We start from the raw sequence: 17,060 nt of genomic DNA, 5'->3' as shown, positions 1-17,060 counted from the left end.
CACATCTACCTTTGGCTGTAAAGCAAGCTTGTGGCAAATACTCTACCATCAGTCTATCTCCTGCGCCCTCCCTTGTAGGTACAGAGTTTTGAAGACCTGCTTCACTGTCATAATTTGGAAAAGAACTCTACGGCACTTCTATATATTTGTTTTACAAATAAATACTACAGTCACATGGAGACTACATAAATAAACCCCAAAATATCAAAAATATATACAACAAAAGATGGACACAAGAAGGGGTAATAAGATTTATGTGACATGGAAGCAGAAGGAGGGTTATTAGGGGAGATGGACAGGAAAAGAGAGACAGAGGAGATGGACAGGAAGAGGGAGACAGAGGAGATGGAGGACAGGAAGAGGGAGACAGAGGAGATGGACAGGAAGAGGGAGACAGAGGAGATGGAGGACAGGAAGAGGGAGACAGAGGAGATGGAGGACAGGAAGAGGGAGACAGAGGAGATGGAGAACAGGAAGAGGGAGAGAGAGGAGATGGAGGACAAGAAGAGGGAGACAGAGGAGATGGAGGACAGGAAGAGGGAGACAGAGGGGATGGAGGACAGGAAGAGGGAGACAGAGGAGGTGGAGGACAGGAAGAGGGAGACAGAGGAGATGGACAGGAAGAGGGAGAGAGAGGAGATGGAGGACAAGAAGAGGGAGACAGAGGAGATGTGGACAGGAAGAAGGAGACAGAGGGGATGGAGGACAGGAAGAGGGAGACAGAGGGGATGGAGGACAGGAAGAGGGAGACAGAGGAGATGGAGGACAGGAAGAAGGAGACAGAGGGGATGGACAGGAAGAGGGAGACAGAGGGGATGGACAGGAAGAGGGAGACAGAGGAGATGGACAGGAAGAGGGAGACAGAGGAGATGGAGGACAGGAAGAGGGAGACAGAGGAGATGGAGGACAGGAAGAGGGAGACAGAGGGGATGGACAGGAAGAGGGAGACAGAGGGGATGGACAGGAAGAGGGAGACAGAGGGGATGGACAGGAAGAGGGAGACAGAGGAGATGGAGGACAGGAAGAGGGAGACAGAGGAGATGGAGGACAAGAAGAGGGAGACAGAGGGGATGGACAGGAAGAGGGAGACAGAGGAGATGGACAGGAAGAGGGAGACAGAGGAGATGGACAGGAAGAGGGAGACAGAGGAGATGGAGGACAGGAAGAGGGAGACAGAGGAGATGGACAGGAAGAGGGAGACAGAGGAGGTGGAGGACAGGAAGAGGGAGACAGAGGAGATGGACAGGAAGAGGGAGACACAGGGGATGGACAGGAAGAGGGAGACAGAGGAGATGGACAGGAAGAGGGAGACAGAGGAGATGGAGGACAAGAAGAGGGAGACAGAGGAGATGGACAGGAAGAGGGAGACAGAGGAGATGGAGGAGAAGAAGAGGGAGACAGAGGAGATGGTGGACAGGAAGAGGGAGACAGAGGGGATGGAGGACAGGAAGAGGGAGACAGAGGGGATGGAGGACAGGAAGAGGGAGACAGAGGGGATGGAGGACAGGAAGAGGGAGACAGAGGGGATGGAGGACAGGAAGAGGGAGACAGAGGGGATGGACAGGAAGAGGGAGACAGAGGGGATGGACAGGAAGAGGGAGACAGAGGGGATGGAGGACAGGAAGAGGGAGACAGAGGAGATGGAGGACAGGAAGAGGGAGACAGAGGAGATGGACAGGAAGAGGGAGAGAGAGGAGATGGAGGACAGGAAGAGGGAGAGAGAGGAGATGGAGAACAGGAAGAGGGAGACAGAGGAGGTGGGGCCGAGTGGGAAGCGAGAGTAAGATCAAAGTACTGTAATAAACAAAGTACTGTAACAAATACACATGAAAATGTCACAGTGAAGCCCATTATTTTCATGCTAACTAGAAATGAATGAAATAAAGAAAAAATTAAAAACTGTTAATCTTTCACTTAACAAAATTATGGTTTAAAAAGAAACACTACCTAATGCAATTCTAGCTATGTATCTATATGGTTCTGAGTAACTTGGATCACTGGTATACTTTCTAATATACCTTAAAATTAATCACATATAAGATTCCAGGTAATCTGAAGCATACAGGGTGAACAAGTTGCTTTTCCCAGATCTCTGTTGCTGTCTGTGTTTCCTTAAGCTGATGAGAGGCACTGAGGCGACACATGGAGTTATTCTGTGTGTCAATTAACAGCGAGGAAAACATCCAATTTTTCCTCCTCCACATAATGAAATTCACAGAGAGATTGAATTCTAATTCTTTCACCACTACTTGTTGATAAATCTGTCTAATGTTTTGTAATAACAGAGTGTGTATACAACATGTCATGCCATAAACAGTATTATGAAGCTAGAAAAACTCAATTATGTAAGGCTGACATTTACAAGAGACAAGCTAGACTACTCATTAAGCTCATCTAGAAAGTCAAGCATCGCTACTATAAACTTCTGAAGTGATTACCACTTCTTGAATCATGGTACAAAGTCTCTGATGATAAGTAAGAAGTGATTATTTTCCCAAACAAAGCAACTATTTGCTACTTTATCTACTTTGATTGGAGTAATTATAAGCATTTTATCATCTTATATTGAAAATGGCTGTGCCGTCCCCCAACCCTGGATGGCACTGCTCAGCATTTGAGTTAAAGAAGACAGCCATATACCTCTCCCTTATCTAAGTGCTAACTGGACCTTGAATGGCCCCTGAGGGTCCATATGCTAAAGCCAGTGTGTCCTGGCTAAGACAGTGGTACCTGCCCCTGTAGCATCCAGTCTTTTAGTCTTTCTCTCCTTCCGGGCTCATAACCTGAGAGGTTCGTTCTAACACAAACCACCCAAAGCAATGGGGATACCTGGCATTGGGCAGAGAACTCTAGGACCATGAGCTCAATAAACTTTTTCTCTTTGTAGTTATTACAATTGCCATGAAGATTATGGTGGCATATGCTTTTTTCCCCTCAGTAAAGTTATGATTTTATTTCCCTTTGTAATCACTAAGCACCTAGTAGAGAAAACCTTGCCATGTTAATATGGTGTCACACACCCAGTTTTTACCCCCTTGTTTTCACATCTACCTGTGGTCTTGGCTAGACCTATTATTAATAATCTTCTTCACATCACTGTGTAACATGCTATCTACTGTTCCTGTGCTTTAAGGCTGTAATGTGCTTTATGGAGAAACACTCACATTGGATAAGCTTTGTTTAATCACAAGTTATAGTACTACTGTTTGTAATAATGAAAAATATACACTAAACAAGGTGTCATGCAAACACACATAATAAAGATATATATTTACAGGTTATGGGAAATGTGATCTTGCTTGTATGAATGAAACCTTTTCCTCCCCTAAGAGCAACAATTCATTCACTAGTCCAATGTTTTCAATGACTTTAAAGAATATAACTACCATAAATAGCGAGAGTGAATCGTCAGGGCCAAAGAGATGGTTCAACAGTGAAGAGCATTTGCTGCTCTCCGGAGGACCTGAATTTGTTTTCCAGCACTCACAACTACCTGGAACTCCAGTTCCAGAGGATCTGATGCTCTCTTCTGATCTCAGAGAACTCCTGAATATGTGCATGCACACACACACACACACATAAAATTAATATTTATTTTTTCAATTAAAAAAATAAATTGTCCATATTTGACCACTCTTATCACTCTTCATTCCATCTAGAGACAGTCCAGGATGACCCCTGACTGGATTACTGCGTCCTTACTCCCATGCTTTCTGCATCCCCTCAGACTGGTCCCCATAAGTCTACCAGAACTATCTTGTTAATAAGCTGGTTCGCATCACTTCTCTGCTCAAAGTCCTCCACCAGCATCGCACCTCACTTAGAGGAAAAGCCGGTGTTTAGCTCTAACGACCTGAAATAACTCACACCTCTTATGCCGCCTGCTCCTCTCCCATCGATCCATACCTTTCTCAGCAACTGGAATGCACAGGTTATTCCCTCTACCCAGAGTGCTCTGTCTAGAACAACACTCGATCAACTCCCTTTACCTCTTACTAAACGGTTACTTTTCCTAAGACTTACCTAATGATCCCCTCAACACCATATCTACCTATCTGTTTCATCTTTCCCCACTACACTAATTATCATTTAATTTTTAAAAGATTTTTATTACTTTCATTTAATATGTATGAGTGTTTTCCTGTATGTATATGTGTGCACTGTGTGCATGTCTGGTGCCCAGAGGCCAGAAGAGGGTGTCAGGTCTCCTGAAAGTGGAGTTAACGGACAGTTGTAAGCGGTTATGTGGGTGCTGGAAACAGAACCTGGCTCCTCTAGAGGAGCAGCAAGTTCTCCTCATCACTGAGACATTTCTCCAGCCCCTTTTAGCATGTTTCAGATACCTCTAATTACCTGTCTTCTACTTGAAAATCTAAGTCTCACAAGGATAGGTAATTCACATTATACAATCTCTCTGCTTAAAAATCCAGTACCTAGTAAATAGGAAGAAATGAAGAAATAGTTCTACTGTGTGTGTGTGTGTATGTGCATACACTAATTTGTACGTATGGTATATGCAAGTGTGCATGTGTGTGTTCTCATGTGAACTTGTGTGTGCACATGTGTGTGTACATGTGTGTGTGCACGTGTGTATGTGTGTGTGGAAGCCAAAGGAGACAGCTGCTGTTCCCCTTTATTACTCTCCATCGTCTTCCTTTGAAACAGGGTCTCTCATTACACCTGGAGCTCACTGTTCTCAGGTAGCCTGGTTGACCAGCAAGCCTCAGCAAGGCTCCTGCCTCTGCCCACCAGTGCTAGGTTATAAAAGTCAGTAGCAGATGTTGGAATCTGAACTTAGATTCTTAATTTCTTATGTCTAGAGCCATATCTCTAGACCAAAGAGGTTGTTTTTAATGTGTGAATTCAAAAGTTCTTTTTAAAAATTAAATGTAAACTTAAATGGATTTTTTTTACTTTTTTGTTTTGTTTTGTTTTTTGAGACAAGATTTCTCTGTGTAGTTTTGGTGCCTGTCCTGGATCTCACTCTGTAGACCAGGCTGGCCTCAAACTCACAGAGATCTGCCTGGCTCTGCCTCCCGAGTGCTGGGATTAAAGGCATGTGCCACTGCCACCCGGTGATTGTTTTTTTCATTTTATAATTAAAGGAAGATTACAATTTGCCACCTGCTGTTTAGTGTATACTGTTCAATATTAGTTTCTGATGTTCTCTCTCTAGTAACTCAAGTCCAAAAACTAACATTTCTAAAGAGCTTCACAAATATAGACAAAAATGAGCCAAAGAAAATAACTTCTTGATGTAGAATATTATTTTAAGATATGCTACATTTGTTTATGCTGTGGAACATCTTTAATGATGCAAAGTTGTATTGCATTCTTTTATGTTGTATTTGTTTAACTCTGTGAAGCTGTGTTACTGTACCTGTCTAAAACACCTGATGGTCTAATGAAGAGCTGAACGGTCTATAGCTAAGCAGGAGAAAGGATAGACAGGGCTGCCAGGAAGCGAGAATAAACAGAAGGAGAAATCTGGAGAAAAAGAAGGAGCAAGAGAAAAAGAGAAGAGGATGCTAGGAGCCAGCCGCCCAGCCACCCCACCAGCCACAGAGTAAGACTGAAAGTAAGATATACAGAAATAAGAAAAGGAGAAAGCCCAGAGGCAAAAGGTGGATGGGGTAAGTTAAGAAAAGCTGGCAAGAAACAAGCCAAGCTAAGGACGGGCATTCATAATTAAGAATAAGCCTCCGTGTGTGATTTATTTGGGAGCTGGGTGGCAGGCTCCCCAAAGAGCTAAAATAGTAAAGATATTAAAAAAAAAAAAACCCAGCCCACAACAACTTATTTTACTATTTTTCTCTATGCCACTTAGACATACAAAAAACAAGGTAGGAACAAATTACTGTGTTTTCACTTTTTATAAATAACATAAAACACACAACATTCCATTTCAGCCTCTAAGGAGACTATCTTAGCAATGACTGCATTGCTGCACAGTGAAGAGTGCCTTTACTCTCACTGACCTTGTGAGAGTGCCATCATCTTCAACTCCCTGCACTGAAAAGCCCATGCCATGACTTAGCTGCTAATGTGTCATCTACTGATGAGTAGGATTTGAAAAGCTCCCCCTTTCAGGCATTAATAAAAGTGGGGATCAGGAAGTGCTAGTCTGGCTTTCGTCTGTGATGAAATTCAACTTCATAGAGGAAAGGATGCTTTTGCCTCACAGTTTCCTTCTGTAGTTAGCTTGCCTCGTTGTTTGTGGCCTTGGCAAAACAGGACACCATGCAAAGGGGAATGTGTTACCTCCTGATGACAGGAGGGGGGGGGCTGGGGGCAGTCCCATGTACACATTCCCATGTACCAACTTCAACTAGGTCCCACTTCCTCGGTGCCTATCACCTCCCAATGGGTACTGAACTAGGAATCCATCAGTGAATTACTGCACTGATGAGGTCACAGTCCTCAGGATCCAATAACTTCCCGAAGCCCACTGAATGGCAACCAACCCTGAAGATCTGGAGGACATTTTGGATGGAACCCATAGTTTGAACTATATTGTGGCTTTTAGCAACTACCATATCCAAAATGCATTTCAGATATCAGGTGGGTCAAGGTGATATAAATTTGAATTCTAGAATATTTTCTAGAAGATTTTCATTCACCATTCAAACATGACTCTAATATATAATACTGTATCAGAATGATGGCTGTCGATTTTGTGAATTCTTTGATGAAATCAAGGAAGAGACCTTACAAAGTCTTGCTCATTTTCTTAAAGTATAGATTTATTTAAACATAAATTTAACCATCTGTCTCAAGGCTGGACTCATTCCAAACTGATTTTCATGATTAAAGTATTCTAAAGAAGTAACTCAAAGATCTAATCAATTTTAATTGGCTATAAAATATCACAGCACTATTCATAATGCATGAAGAGGCAATTTAAGAAAATCTACTTCCCAATTACAGAAAAATTTCCTTTTGAATGAGATCTGAAGCTATTGCCTACAGTTCCAGCAATAAGACCCTCTTACTCGGTCTGCATAGGATAAGGGATGATCGTGGACATGCCAACCCCTCAGCATTCTTTTTTATCCCTCAGAGAGAATGGATAATTAGGAAGAGGGGCTGTCTCCCCAATCCTATAATAAAAGACAGTGATGAGATCCTTCCAGCCTTTCTAACGTGGCGGTACTGGGCTTGTGTGACAAAATTCTGCATCCTTTCCTTGACAAGTATGGGACATAAGCAGAAGCATTCATGCTTACACTCATTCAGAGAAGCTTCGTGAACACTAGCATGAATATTGTGAGGCTTGGTAGACATAAAACTCTAGTGTAATTCTAGCCACACAGTCAATTAGGTAGGTTGCAACTGAATACATAATTAGTAAGCAATTTGTTTAAACATCTTTTCTCATTCTTCAATATATCCTCAAGTAAACTATAAAACTTCCAACAAAACCATATTTAAGTTCACTTTATTTAATACCATCTGTTTCAATATGGTGTTACTTAAATTTTGTGAAATTAGCATTCATGACATTCTTAAAACTATTTTTTAGGGGCTGGAGAGATGGCTCAGGGGTTAAAAGATTTTTGTTGCTCTTTCAAAGGAACTCAGGGTTCCCAACACACACACATTGTGGCTCACAACCACCCCTAACCCCAGTCACACAAAATCTGGTGCCCTCTTCTGAACTCTGTGAGTACCAGACACGCAGAAGGTACGCATACCTATACACAGGCAAAACACTCATATACATAATATAAAATCTTCTTTCTTTCTTTCTTTCTTTCTTTCTTTCTTTCTTTCTTTCTTTCTTTCTTTCTTTTTTTGGTTTTTCGAGACAGGATTTCTCTGTTTAACAGTCTAGGCTGTCCTGGAACTCACTTTGTAGACCAGGCTGGCCTTGAACTCACTGAGATCCACCTACCTCTGCCTCCCAAGTGCTCGGATTAAAGGCACACACCACCACTGCCCGGCTATAATATAAAATTTTAAAACCTCTTTTTAATTAGTTTTTTAAGGGTGCTACATCTAGAACTGTAAGTGCCTAAACATAAGGATATAGGTGAAACTGATGTATATTTCCATAGCATGAACATAAGGGGAAAACAGAGGGTTCAAAATGTCCGAGAACAAATAGACAGCTCTCACTACAAACAGGAGAAGAGAAGAGCTAACCCTCTAAAAGTTAGGGTAAAGTGCTTTCGTCTCCCATTTTCACTAATCAAGTTTTACTGAACTCTTGATCTTCATTGGAAGCAGCAACACTAACCAGACTACGGACACTGAAATCACAGGGTCCTGGTTTCAACTAGTCTCCCATCATGAACTTAAACTGTGTAAACATGTGTCTAGGAGAGTTTTCCAGGGTTTAGGGGTACAGCTCGGGGAGTGGTAAAGCGCCTATCCTAGGTTCTATCTCTGGCACAAAGGGAGGAAGAAAGAAAAGAGAAAGATGGAGAAAAAGAGAGAGAGGGACAGAGGGAGAGATGGAGGGACAGATGGACGGAGGGAGGGAGTGATGGAGGGTGATGGAGAGACGGAGGGAGGGAGGGAAGGAGGAAGGGAGGGAGGGAGGGAGGGAGGCAATGAAAGGCATTGTCTTCAGACATTCTCATTGCCTTGTTACTATAGTGTTCTGCCAGACTCAAAAACAATCACCTATGAGCAAATTTCTATAAAGCGAGCAAGCTTTAAGTACAAAAGCTGCTTAAAACACCGCAACACCAATTTTGTGGTTAAACAAAAATAATCGACATCATTAAAGCAGGTGTAATGCTAGTGATGAACTTCTTTTCCTTACCAGTCACTCTCACAGCCATGAAAGCCACGTATACCCTTCATGTATATGTGACTCTCACGTACACCTGAACTAAGGTGCAGTCAGTCACATCACCGCAGACTCTGAGGAGAGGCTCACACGGATGTTTATGATGTAATTAACAAACTGGAGAGGCCCAGCTAAGGATAAAGCCGTCAACTTTACAAAGGTAACTATGCAGACAGACTGAAAAATAAAGTGGTCCTGGGACAAGAGACACGGCCAAACATTCAAAAGAACGCTTTTTGAGTCCCTAAAGCATTCTTCACAATAACAAAGAAATCATGATGACGTGTATGAAACATGGAAAAAAAAACCCTCCAAATTGATAAGGATATGCCGATCTCAAAATAGTTACAGTGCGTGGAAATACATAAAAATAAAACGTGAACATGGATCTCTTTTCTCTATAAAGAGCTACTGAAATTGAATAAGAAACAAAATAGGAAGTGGTGGGAATGGGATGGGGAGGAAGAGTGAGGAAGAGACATGAAAGGGAGGTAAAGGAAAGGAGGGACAGATGAGTTCTCTGCTAGTGAGAACTGATCAGAAGCTCTCTGAATCTCTTAAAACACAAAGTCAATCTGTAGCAGTCCAACAGCCAGACTCTTTTGATATACTTAGAGATTTAGAATGTCAATTGCTCTAAATTAGACAATTCTACTCTTACAAAGACACCTATGAGCGGACCAGAATAGAAACCATCACAGTACACACTTTTTCTAATGCTGTCATACCTTTGGCTAGGGCTTCTTTGTATTTCTCTTTGGCAGAATTCATTTCTTTTATTAACTGTCGATAGCTGGATTTTAATTTCTCCAATTCTGTCTTTGTGACCTGTGAAAGAAACAAGAAAAGGTAAAAAAAAAAAAATTAAAAAATTTTTCAGTGTTACATTTAAATTGGTCAACAGTTTACATTCTAAGGAATTAGTTGATTTATATTTCATGACCCATAGGTAACAACTAATCTCTACCAAAACAATAAATAAGACAATAAACTAAAAATCAGCTTTAAAATCCATGACAAATCCAATATGATATAAAAATACATAAACTTCTTTTCAAAGACAAATCAAGAATAACACAACACTAAGAGACACATTCTTAGAGCACACCCCCGATCCTCTGGCTCTTACAATCTTTCCTCCCCATTTTCCACAATGAACCTTGAGCCTTAGGTTTAGGAATGCTCTGTGCAAATGAGCTGGATGCCCGGACCCCATTAGCTGGCTTTCATACAGGAAGGTGCTGTGCACGCAGTTGAGAGGGAAAAGTTCCCGAGGGTGTTAAGCCAGCTGTGGGCCTTCCGTGCCTCAGCACTGACCACCAGGCAAATATCTCCACTGCTGCACTAGTAATATGACTGTTATGGAGAAAACCCACTCCATTCTTATGGGACCTGAGACCTTCTCCAAAGGAGAGAGTTCATGCCTCGGACTACAGACCTGATCAAAGGTGACTGAGCCGGGAAGGTCACAGACTCTAGGAGTGAGCTCTTATACAAATATGTGTGTTTACACCCAAGGACCAATGCTGCCCTAAGTATTGGTCAGGGAAGCTTTTTTTTTTTTTTTCTGCAGTGGATGGTAGTGAAAGCACAGACTCAAGGTGGAGAAGTGACTGGTGAGTGCTCAGCCCTCTAAGGAACATCTCCATTACACTCTCCAAGGTTTAGGGAACATCTTAGAAGACAGTACAAAAAAAAAAAAAAATGTGGGAGCCAGATGACAGGAAGAAGGGGCATAAAAGACTGTCCTCTAGGCCAGACACGGCCATTGCACTCACAACTCCCAGCAGCTGTTACTTGCACAGGGCCTACACGAGGCTGGACCCGTCAACATTCAGTCATGGATGGAGGGAAGGCTCTTGGAGCCCAGATCCTCCCAGGAGAGCTAGTAGAAGTTGACGGATGCTGGGAAATAGGAAGTCATTGTCTTCAATGGTATGGCCAAGGGTAACCCATCCTCTACCTCCACGCCCATGTTGGTGCCCAGATTAAATTCACACCCAGTGGTGCACAAGGCAAAGGGAACTGAGAGTGGGAGGTGGACTTCCTGGGAGGGGAGGAGAGCTGGGGTGTTGAGTGGGACCAGACTATATTATACACAAGCTTGAAAGTCTCAAAAACTACATAAAAAAAAAAAACCTGCAAAAAAAGGGCACCAGCAATTTTCAAGGAAATGTCAGAGTCCTTTTAAAAGAAATCATGCTCAACAATGCTCTTGATGACATTTTGTGAATAAACAAAAACAAAAATTCAACAACTAAGAGGTAAATATAAATGAATTCCAATCACTATCCTCTGTTTAATTTTTGAGGCTGTTCAGGAACTGATTCATTATTTTGAGAACTAATAAACTGATTCAAAAAAATTATTTATTTGGATTTTCCTATACATACTGAATTTTAGGGTATCCAAATAGTTGCAAAAACATTCTTCTTTTTTTGTTTGAGACAGGGTTTCTCTGTGGTAGCCCTGGCTGCCCTGGAATTCACTCTGCAGACCAGGCTGGCCTCCAACTCACAGAGATCTGCCTGCCTCTGCCTCCCAAGTGCTAGGATTAAAGGTGTGGGCCACCATAACCCCTCCCCTCCAAAAAAATTCTACTTGACAGAAAATTTTTGTTCAATTGCATTAGGAAATAAAAAATGCAAAAGCCTTTCCACTGCAGAAACACCAATAAAATAACAGCCCTTGGGGTTGGAGAGATGGTTTAGTCAGTAAAATGCCATGAAAGCATGAGGACCTGAGTTCAGATCCCAGCACCCATATAAAAGCCAGGCACGGCAACACGTGACTGTTACTCCAGACCTGGGAGGAGGGGCAGAGAAAAAAGGATCCCAGAAGTACACGGGACAACTTGTGTGTCTGAAATGGCAAGCCCTGGGCTCGTTGGAAGACCCTGTCTCAAGAGTCAAGGTGGAAAATGACTGAGACAACCGCTATCTATCTCTAGCCTACCCAAACACACACACACACACACACACACACACACACACACACACACACACACAAACCACATACACACACACAATTCACACAGACAATACCCACCACACATACATACAACATACACACAACACACACACATACAACATATACACAATACACACATACAACACACACACACACACACACGCACGCGCACGCACACGCACACGCACACGCACACGCACACACTTGCTCTAAGTATGAAACATCAATCAGTGGTTTCTAAAGCCATTAGACAGAAGTGGGAAATCTGACAGATGATGACGATAACTGTGGAACTAATTAGTAAAGTTTAATATCATAAAAAGAAAAACAAGCTTTATGTACACCCTGATATGAAACGACAGGAAATCTACACAACACTTACAATCTATAACTTCAAATTTATAGGAAAATAAGATGAAAAAATTGGTTTTCTAAGGTGCTTATCAAAACTTCATAATTGAGAGGGCATGATGGTACACGCCTTTATTCCCAGCACTTGGGGCAGAGGCAGGTAGAGCTCTGTGAGTTCAAGGCCAGCCTGGTCTACGGAGGGAGTTCCAAGCCTGCTAAGGTTACACAGTGAGACTCTATCTCAAACAAACAAAAACAAAAGAAAGAAAAATTCAAAATTGAAGGAATTCAATTACATATAGCAGATTATCTAGTTCCTTTAGTTAGTAAATGGTATTTTTCAAAAATAAACAGGAAGACCTAGGGACTAAAAGGCAATTATTTAAACACAACTCGCCGGGCGGTGGTGGCGCACGCCTTTAATCCCAGCACTCGGGAGGCAGAGCCAGGCGGATCTCTGTGAGTTCGAGGCCAGCCTGGGCTACCAAGTGAGTTCCAGGAGAGGCGCAAAGCTACACAGAGAAACCCTGTCTCGAAAAACCAAAAAAACAAAAAAAAAAAACAAAAAAAAAAAAAAAAAAAAAAAAAAAAAACACAACTCATGTTTCAGGTCAGAGACTGACTAAAATAAACCCACAGAAACCACTTAACCTGCAAGTATCTGAACATTGGATATTTAATAACATTAACTGTCATTTTTAAGCAGATTAATAAAAATGTTCTTATTTTCAAAAAGAATCGTTTTATTACCAACATACACTAAAACATTTTTGGACAAAATAATATTTGGGGTTTCCTTTAAATGACCCAATACTGGGAGAAAGCGTGAGACTACATTAAAAAAAAAAAAAAAGGGTGACTGTGGGAGATGGCTAGAGAGGCCACATTGTTCTTCTGTTCCGATAGTCAGAGCTCTGCAATAAAGTATTAAGAAATTACCCAGAAGAGACAAACTCTGAATGCAAAGGAACTCAGGAGTACACTAAGTTATTACTAATACAAGGAAATATATATATATTTAATTTTTATATAGGCCAAGAGCTGTTTCTTTTTATTTTTTAAAGTTTTTTTTTTTTTTTTTTTTTTGGTTTTTCGAGACAGGGTTTCTTTATTTTATTTCACGTGTGTGATTTGCTCCCATGTCTGTGTACCATGTGCTTGCAGTGCTCATAGAGGCCAGAAGAGGGCATCAGATCCCCTGGAACTAGAGTTATGGATGGTTATGAGCTGCCCTGTGGGTGCTGGGAATTGAACCTGGGTCCTCTGGAAGAGAAGTAGCCAGTGGTTTAGCCACTGAACCATCTCTCCAGCCCTAAAACTATTTCAGTAAACAAAAAACACATATTCCAATCTCTGAGGCACAGCTTAATGGTCGGTATGTTTTCTCTTTGTAGGGAGTGAAATGATAGCTTATAATCAGTAATATTCTGTACACGATAAAGTATTCCTAAAGACACCAAACAGGTCTTGTCAGGAAACGACAATTGTAAGGTCAAACGGGACGAAATACTAACATAGTTTTAAAACCGACTCAAGAGACTATAAGTGCAGCCAGACACACCTTGATCATCTCTGCCTCTATCTGCTGGTGGATGCTCACATAGCTCTTCTTCACCTGCTGTTTGTCCTTGATCATCATGGTGAGCCTGTGCAAGGGCCCGGAGTTCAGGTCCTCCGCGTGCGTCTTCATTATCCTACTAAGCTGCTCTGTCTGCTGAATCATCAGTAGCCAAGACTTAAAAAAAATAGTAATAATAAAGAAAATTAGCAACTGTATTAGAAGTTTCCACTTAACTGTGATGTAAATGTTCAAAAGTTTAAATGTTTAGTTTTATAACAATCTTTACATTATAAATAGCAGATTTCTGCAAAACTGTACAATGACCTATGGATGACTGGTATCCAGCATCTTCAGGTACAAATGTTTCAGATGTCAATGAGAGTCTATGCAGAACACTGCAATGTACATGGAGCATGGTATGTGGCCTATGATCCCATCATGTTTGCTGTCACATCTGAAAATATGGCAGCTAACCTGCTCAGGACACCACAACGTAATTTAAATCTCAAGTATTGCTTCCTTTAAGATCTAAATGTAACAAGCTGAGCATGTTAGCTCCTGTCTCTAATCTCAGCACTCAGAGGGTGAGGCATGCCAACTGTCACAGGTTTGTGGCCAGCATGAACTACATAGTGAGTTCCAGACCAGCTTGGACTATAGTATGGGATCCTGTCTCAAAACGTAAAAAAAAAAAAAAAAAAAAAAAAATTGATGTAATCAAGTCATTAACATCCCTCTTAACTTGATTAATAAACATTTAAAGCATTAAAATCCATACATCTAATCTTTCTGTCTCTATGAATTTATATATTCTATATATTTCATGTAATATAATTCTACAGTATTTGTTCTTTTTTTTTAATGTAAAAACATTTTATGGACACGAGAGCAAGGTCAGATGCAGGGAATCTTGTTCCTTACTGCTTAAGACATGGCTTCACTTTCAGAATATGCACTGCGTATGTCTCGTCTGAGTGCCTGGACCTTTGGTGAAGTGGCCAGGCCTACTGATTCAAAGTCCATGAAAGTAGTGAATATGTTCAGTGAACAGCCCTTGGCCAAAAAGGAAGAGACTTATGACTAGTATCCAAATCACAACACGTATTTTGCGCTCACGGGCACACTCCGTTTCCTTGGCCTTTACAGAGATGACCATCAGGATTTTAAGGATGAGAAAAGACATCTAAAGAAGCTCCGTGGAAAGGGATGTATCTCATTAACTTTTCACATATTAGCAGAAGGTGACCTTCCTCAGTAGACATCAACCCATGTTTGCATGCACTTCAGTTAAGCTGTGACTGGCTTATTGAAGATACTCTAATTCTTCAAAATTACAGTTACATTGGTTTTGTAATCTGAAGTTCACCTACTTCTCTAATGGAATGAATAAACTGCTGTTTAGCAATTTGTTTAAAAAAATATTTTGTGTACAACTGCAGGAGAAATAATACACAAATAGCTTGAACATAAGAACAGGTTATAATTTAAAAGTCCAGGGTTATTTTAAACAGTAAAATATTTTCTCTGTAGAAAATAGTATAAATGATAACATTTCCTAATAAGCCCTTTTAAGCCAAATAATAGTTGAATTATACATATAAATATTGATTAGTTTCTGGGATACAGAAGAAACCTATCTTCATCTGTTCAGAGAGCTATGTTTTACTTAAGTTGTATGAGATTCCTATTCATCTTCCCCTTCATTGATTTATGGTAGACATTTTTCTAAAGGATAATCCATAATCTAAAAAGATCTTAGCCTTCCCTCCTGAAAGTATGGCCAGCATTTTCTTTCATCAGCTTGATACATTACAAATTCTTATCCTAATAGTGAAATTATCTCAAGATGGAGAAGAACGGAATATAGAGCAATGATTTATTAAGTACAGAATCTCTGTTTTGTGTGATGGAAAAAAACCCACAAATGGACAGTAGTATCAGGAATAATATAATATCATGAATGTAATAAATCAATACAATTAATGTAATTAGTGAATATCATAAATATAATTATTGAATGAATACTGTGAATGTAATCAATGAATACCACAAATGTAATTAATAGCATGAGTATAATTAATGAAATATCATGAGTGTAATTAAAAAAATAAATAAATTTTGAAAAAAAAGAAAAACAAAAAATCCATATAACAACAAAAACATAAATATTGTCTAAAATATAAATAGCAATAGTAACTTGTATGATTGTCTTTTTATCTGGTATTTTCATCCTACAAATATATTGAAAAAAGTCATATGGCATACATAGACTATTAAAGCAACAGTAAATAAATAAGCTAAGCAGAAGAAGTCCACATTCTTGCCCTGCCTCCTGAAATCAAATATTCTCTAAAGCTCTGTAAACATTTTTTTTTTTTTTTTTTGTGAGTCTACTAGGAGCGCTGGCAGCCTAGGGGAGAAGCCATCTTGGAAGCCTCATTAAAGACCACACAACTAGGTCAGGTTGCCTTCCTTGCCCATGAAGGCATATCCTGTGCTGCCCAATACTCCACGGCACTGCCCACCTCATGTGGCCCTCAACACCTCCTAATCCCTACGACACTGCCCACCTCACACGGCCCTCAACACCTCCTAATCCCCATGGCACTGTCACCTCACACGGCCCTCAACACCTCCTAATCCCCACGGCACTGTCACCTCACACGGCCCTCAACACCTCCTAATCTGACCTACGCCACCATCTTCTACAGGTACCCTGCATCTTCCAAATGCTGTATCTGCAAAATTTCTGCCCTATACGAGGAGAAAACTCCTCATAAACTCCTAAATGGAACTTTGCATTTATTTCCTACTTTTAACAAAAATCTGGCTGTATCCCACACCATGGCCAAAGACCCGACATTACTAATAACTTCTTCCTACAAAAGGGAAAAAAAGTTCCTGCTTCTTTAAACTGAAGCTCAGCCGCCTGCCAAGACTCCATCTGTCAGATCTCCAGATTCATCTCCAGTGTCTACCACCAATCCCCCTACTTCTCCCCATTCCACTGCATTCCTGTCACTGGAGCCGGAGTTACTGGTGGGGGTGAGCTACCTGAAGTGGACGCTGTTAGTCAAGTGTGGGTCCCTGGAAGAGCAGTACATGAGCTTACCTGTTAGGCCACCTCCTTCCCCCTTTAAATTTTTTAAAATTATTTTTACGTATGTGTATTTATGCATATGTGCACATGAGTGCAACTTCAACTTTATGAATTAGAAAACCTTGGTGCTAAAACTTTCCAAATCTTCAGCATAAAATAAAAAGTTCACTAAACCACTATATCATTAAGAAAGTGAGGCATGGTCCATTGGAATTCCCAAGAGTAGAAGACAGACCTGAGAGTCTGTGTAGAATACACACACACACACACACACACACACA

At 40.9% G+C, this 17,060-nt stretch overlaps 2 protein-coding genes across 6 annotated transcripts in view; one reads left to right on the top strand and one right to left on the bottom strand.

The window, feature by feature from the left end:
* Fer (FER tyrosine kinase) overlaps positions 1-17,060 on the bottom strand; it is a 324,556-nt gene that overhangs the window by 258,233 nt on the left and 49,263 nt on the right. For all 5 annotated transcript variants that reach the window (XM_059277953.1, XM_059277955.1, XM_059277959.1 and 2 more), the window contains exons 3-4: positions 13,680-13,853; positions 9,526-9,625 (exon numbers count right to left, since the gene is read on the bottom strand). In XM_059277953.1, coding sequence (XP_059133936.1) covers positions 9,526-9,625; positions 13,680-13,853 — 274 coding nt within the window. The remainder of the gene's footprint in view (positions 1-9,525; positions 9,626-13,679; positions 13,854-17,060) is intronic.
* Positions 14,611-14,763, top strand: LOC131923576 (small ribosomal subunit protein mS33-like). The gene has a single exon (XM_059278708.1). It carries the CDS (start codon positions 14,611-14,613, stop codon positions 14,761-14,763), a length of 153 nt encoding a protein of 50 aa, XP_059134691.1.

Source organism: Peromyscus eremicus, chromosome 13 (assembly GCF_949786415.1).
Source record: "Peromyscus eremicus chromosome 13, PerEre_H2_v1, whole genome shotgun sequence".
In the NCBI taxonomy this organism is placed as follows: Eukaryota; Metazoa; Chordata; class Mammalia; order Rodentia; family Cricetidae; genus Peromyscus; species Peromyscus eremicus.
This window is presented reverse-complemented; position numbering and strand designations above follow the sequence as displayed.

Bases quoted from the DNA above. Each gene is read 5' to 3' on its own strand.
- LOC131923576 (XM_059278708.1), top strand. From the start codon at position 14,611: ATGGCTTCACTTTCAGAATATGCACTGCGTATGTCTCGTCTGAGTGCC.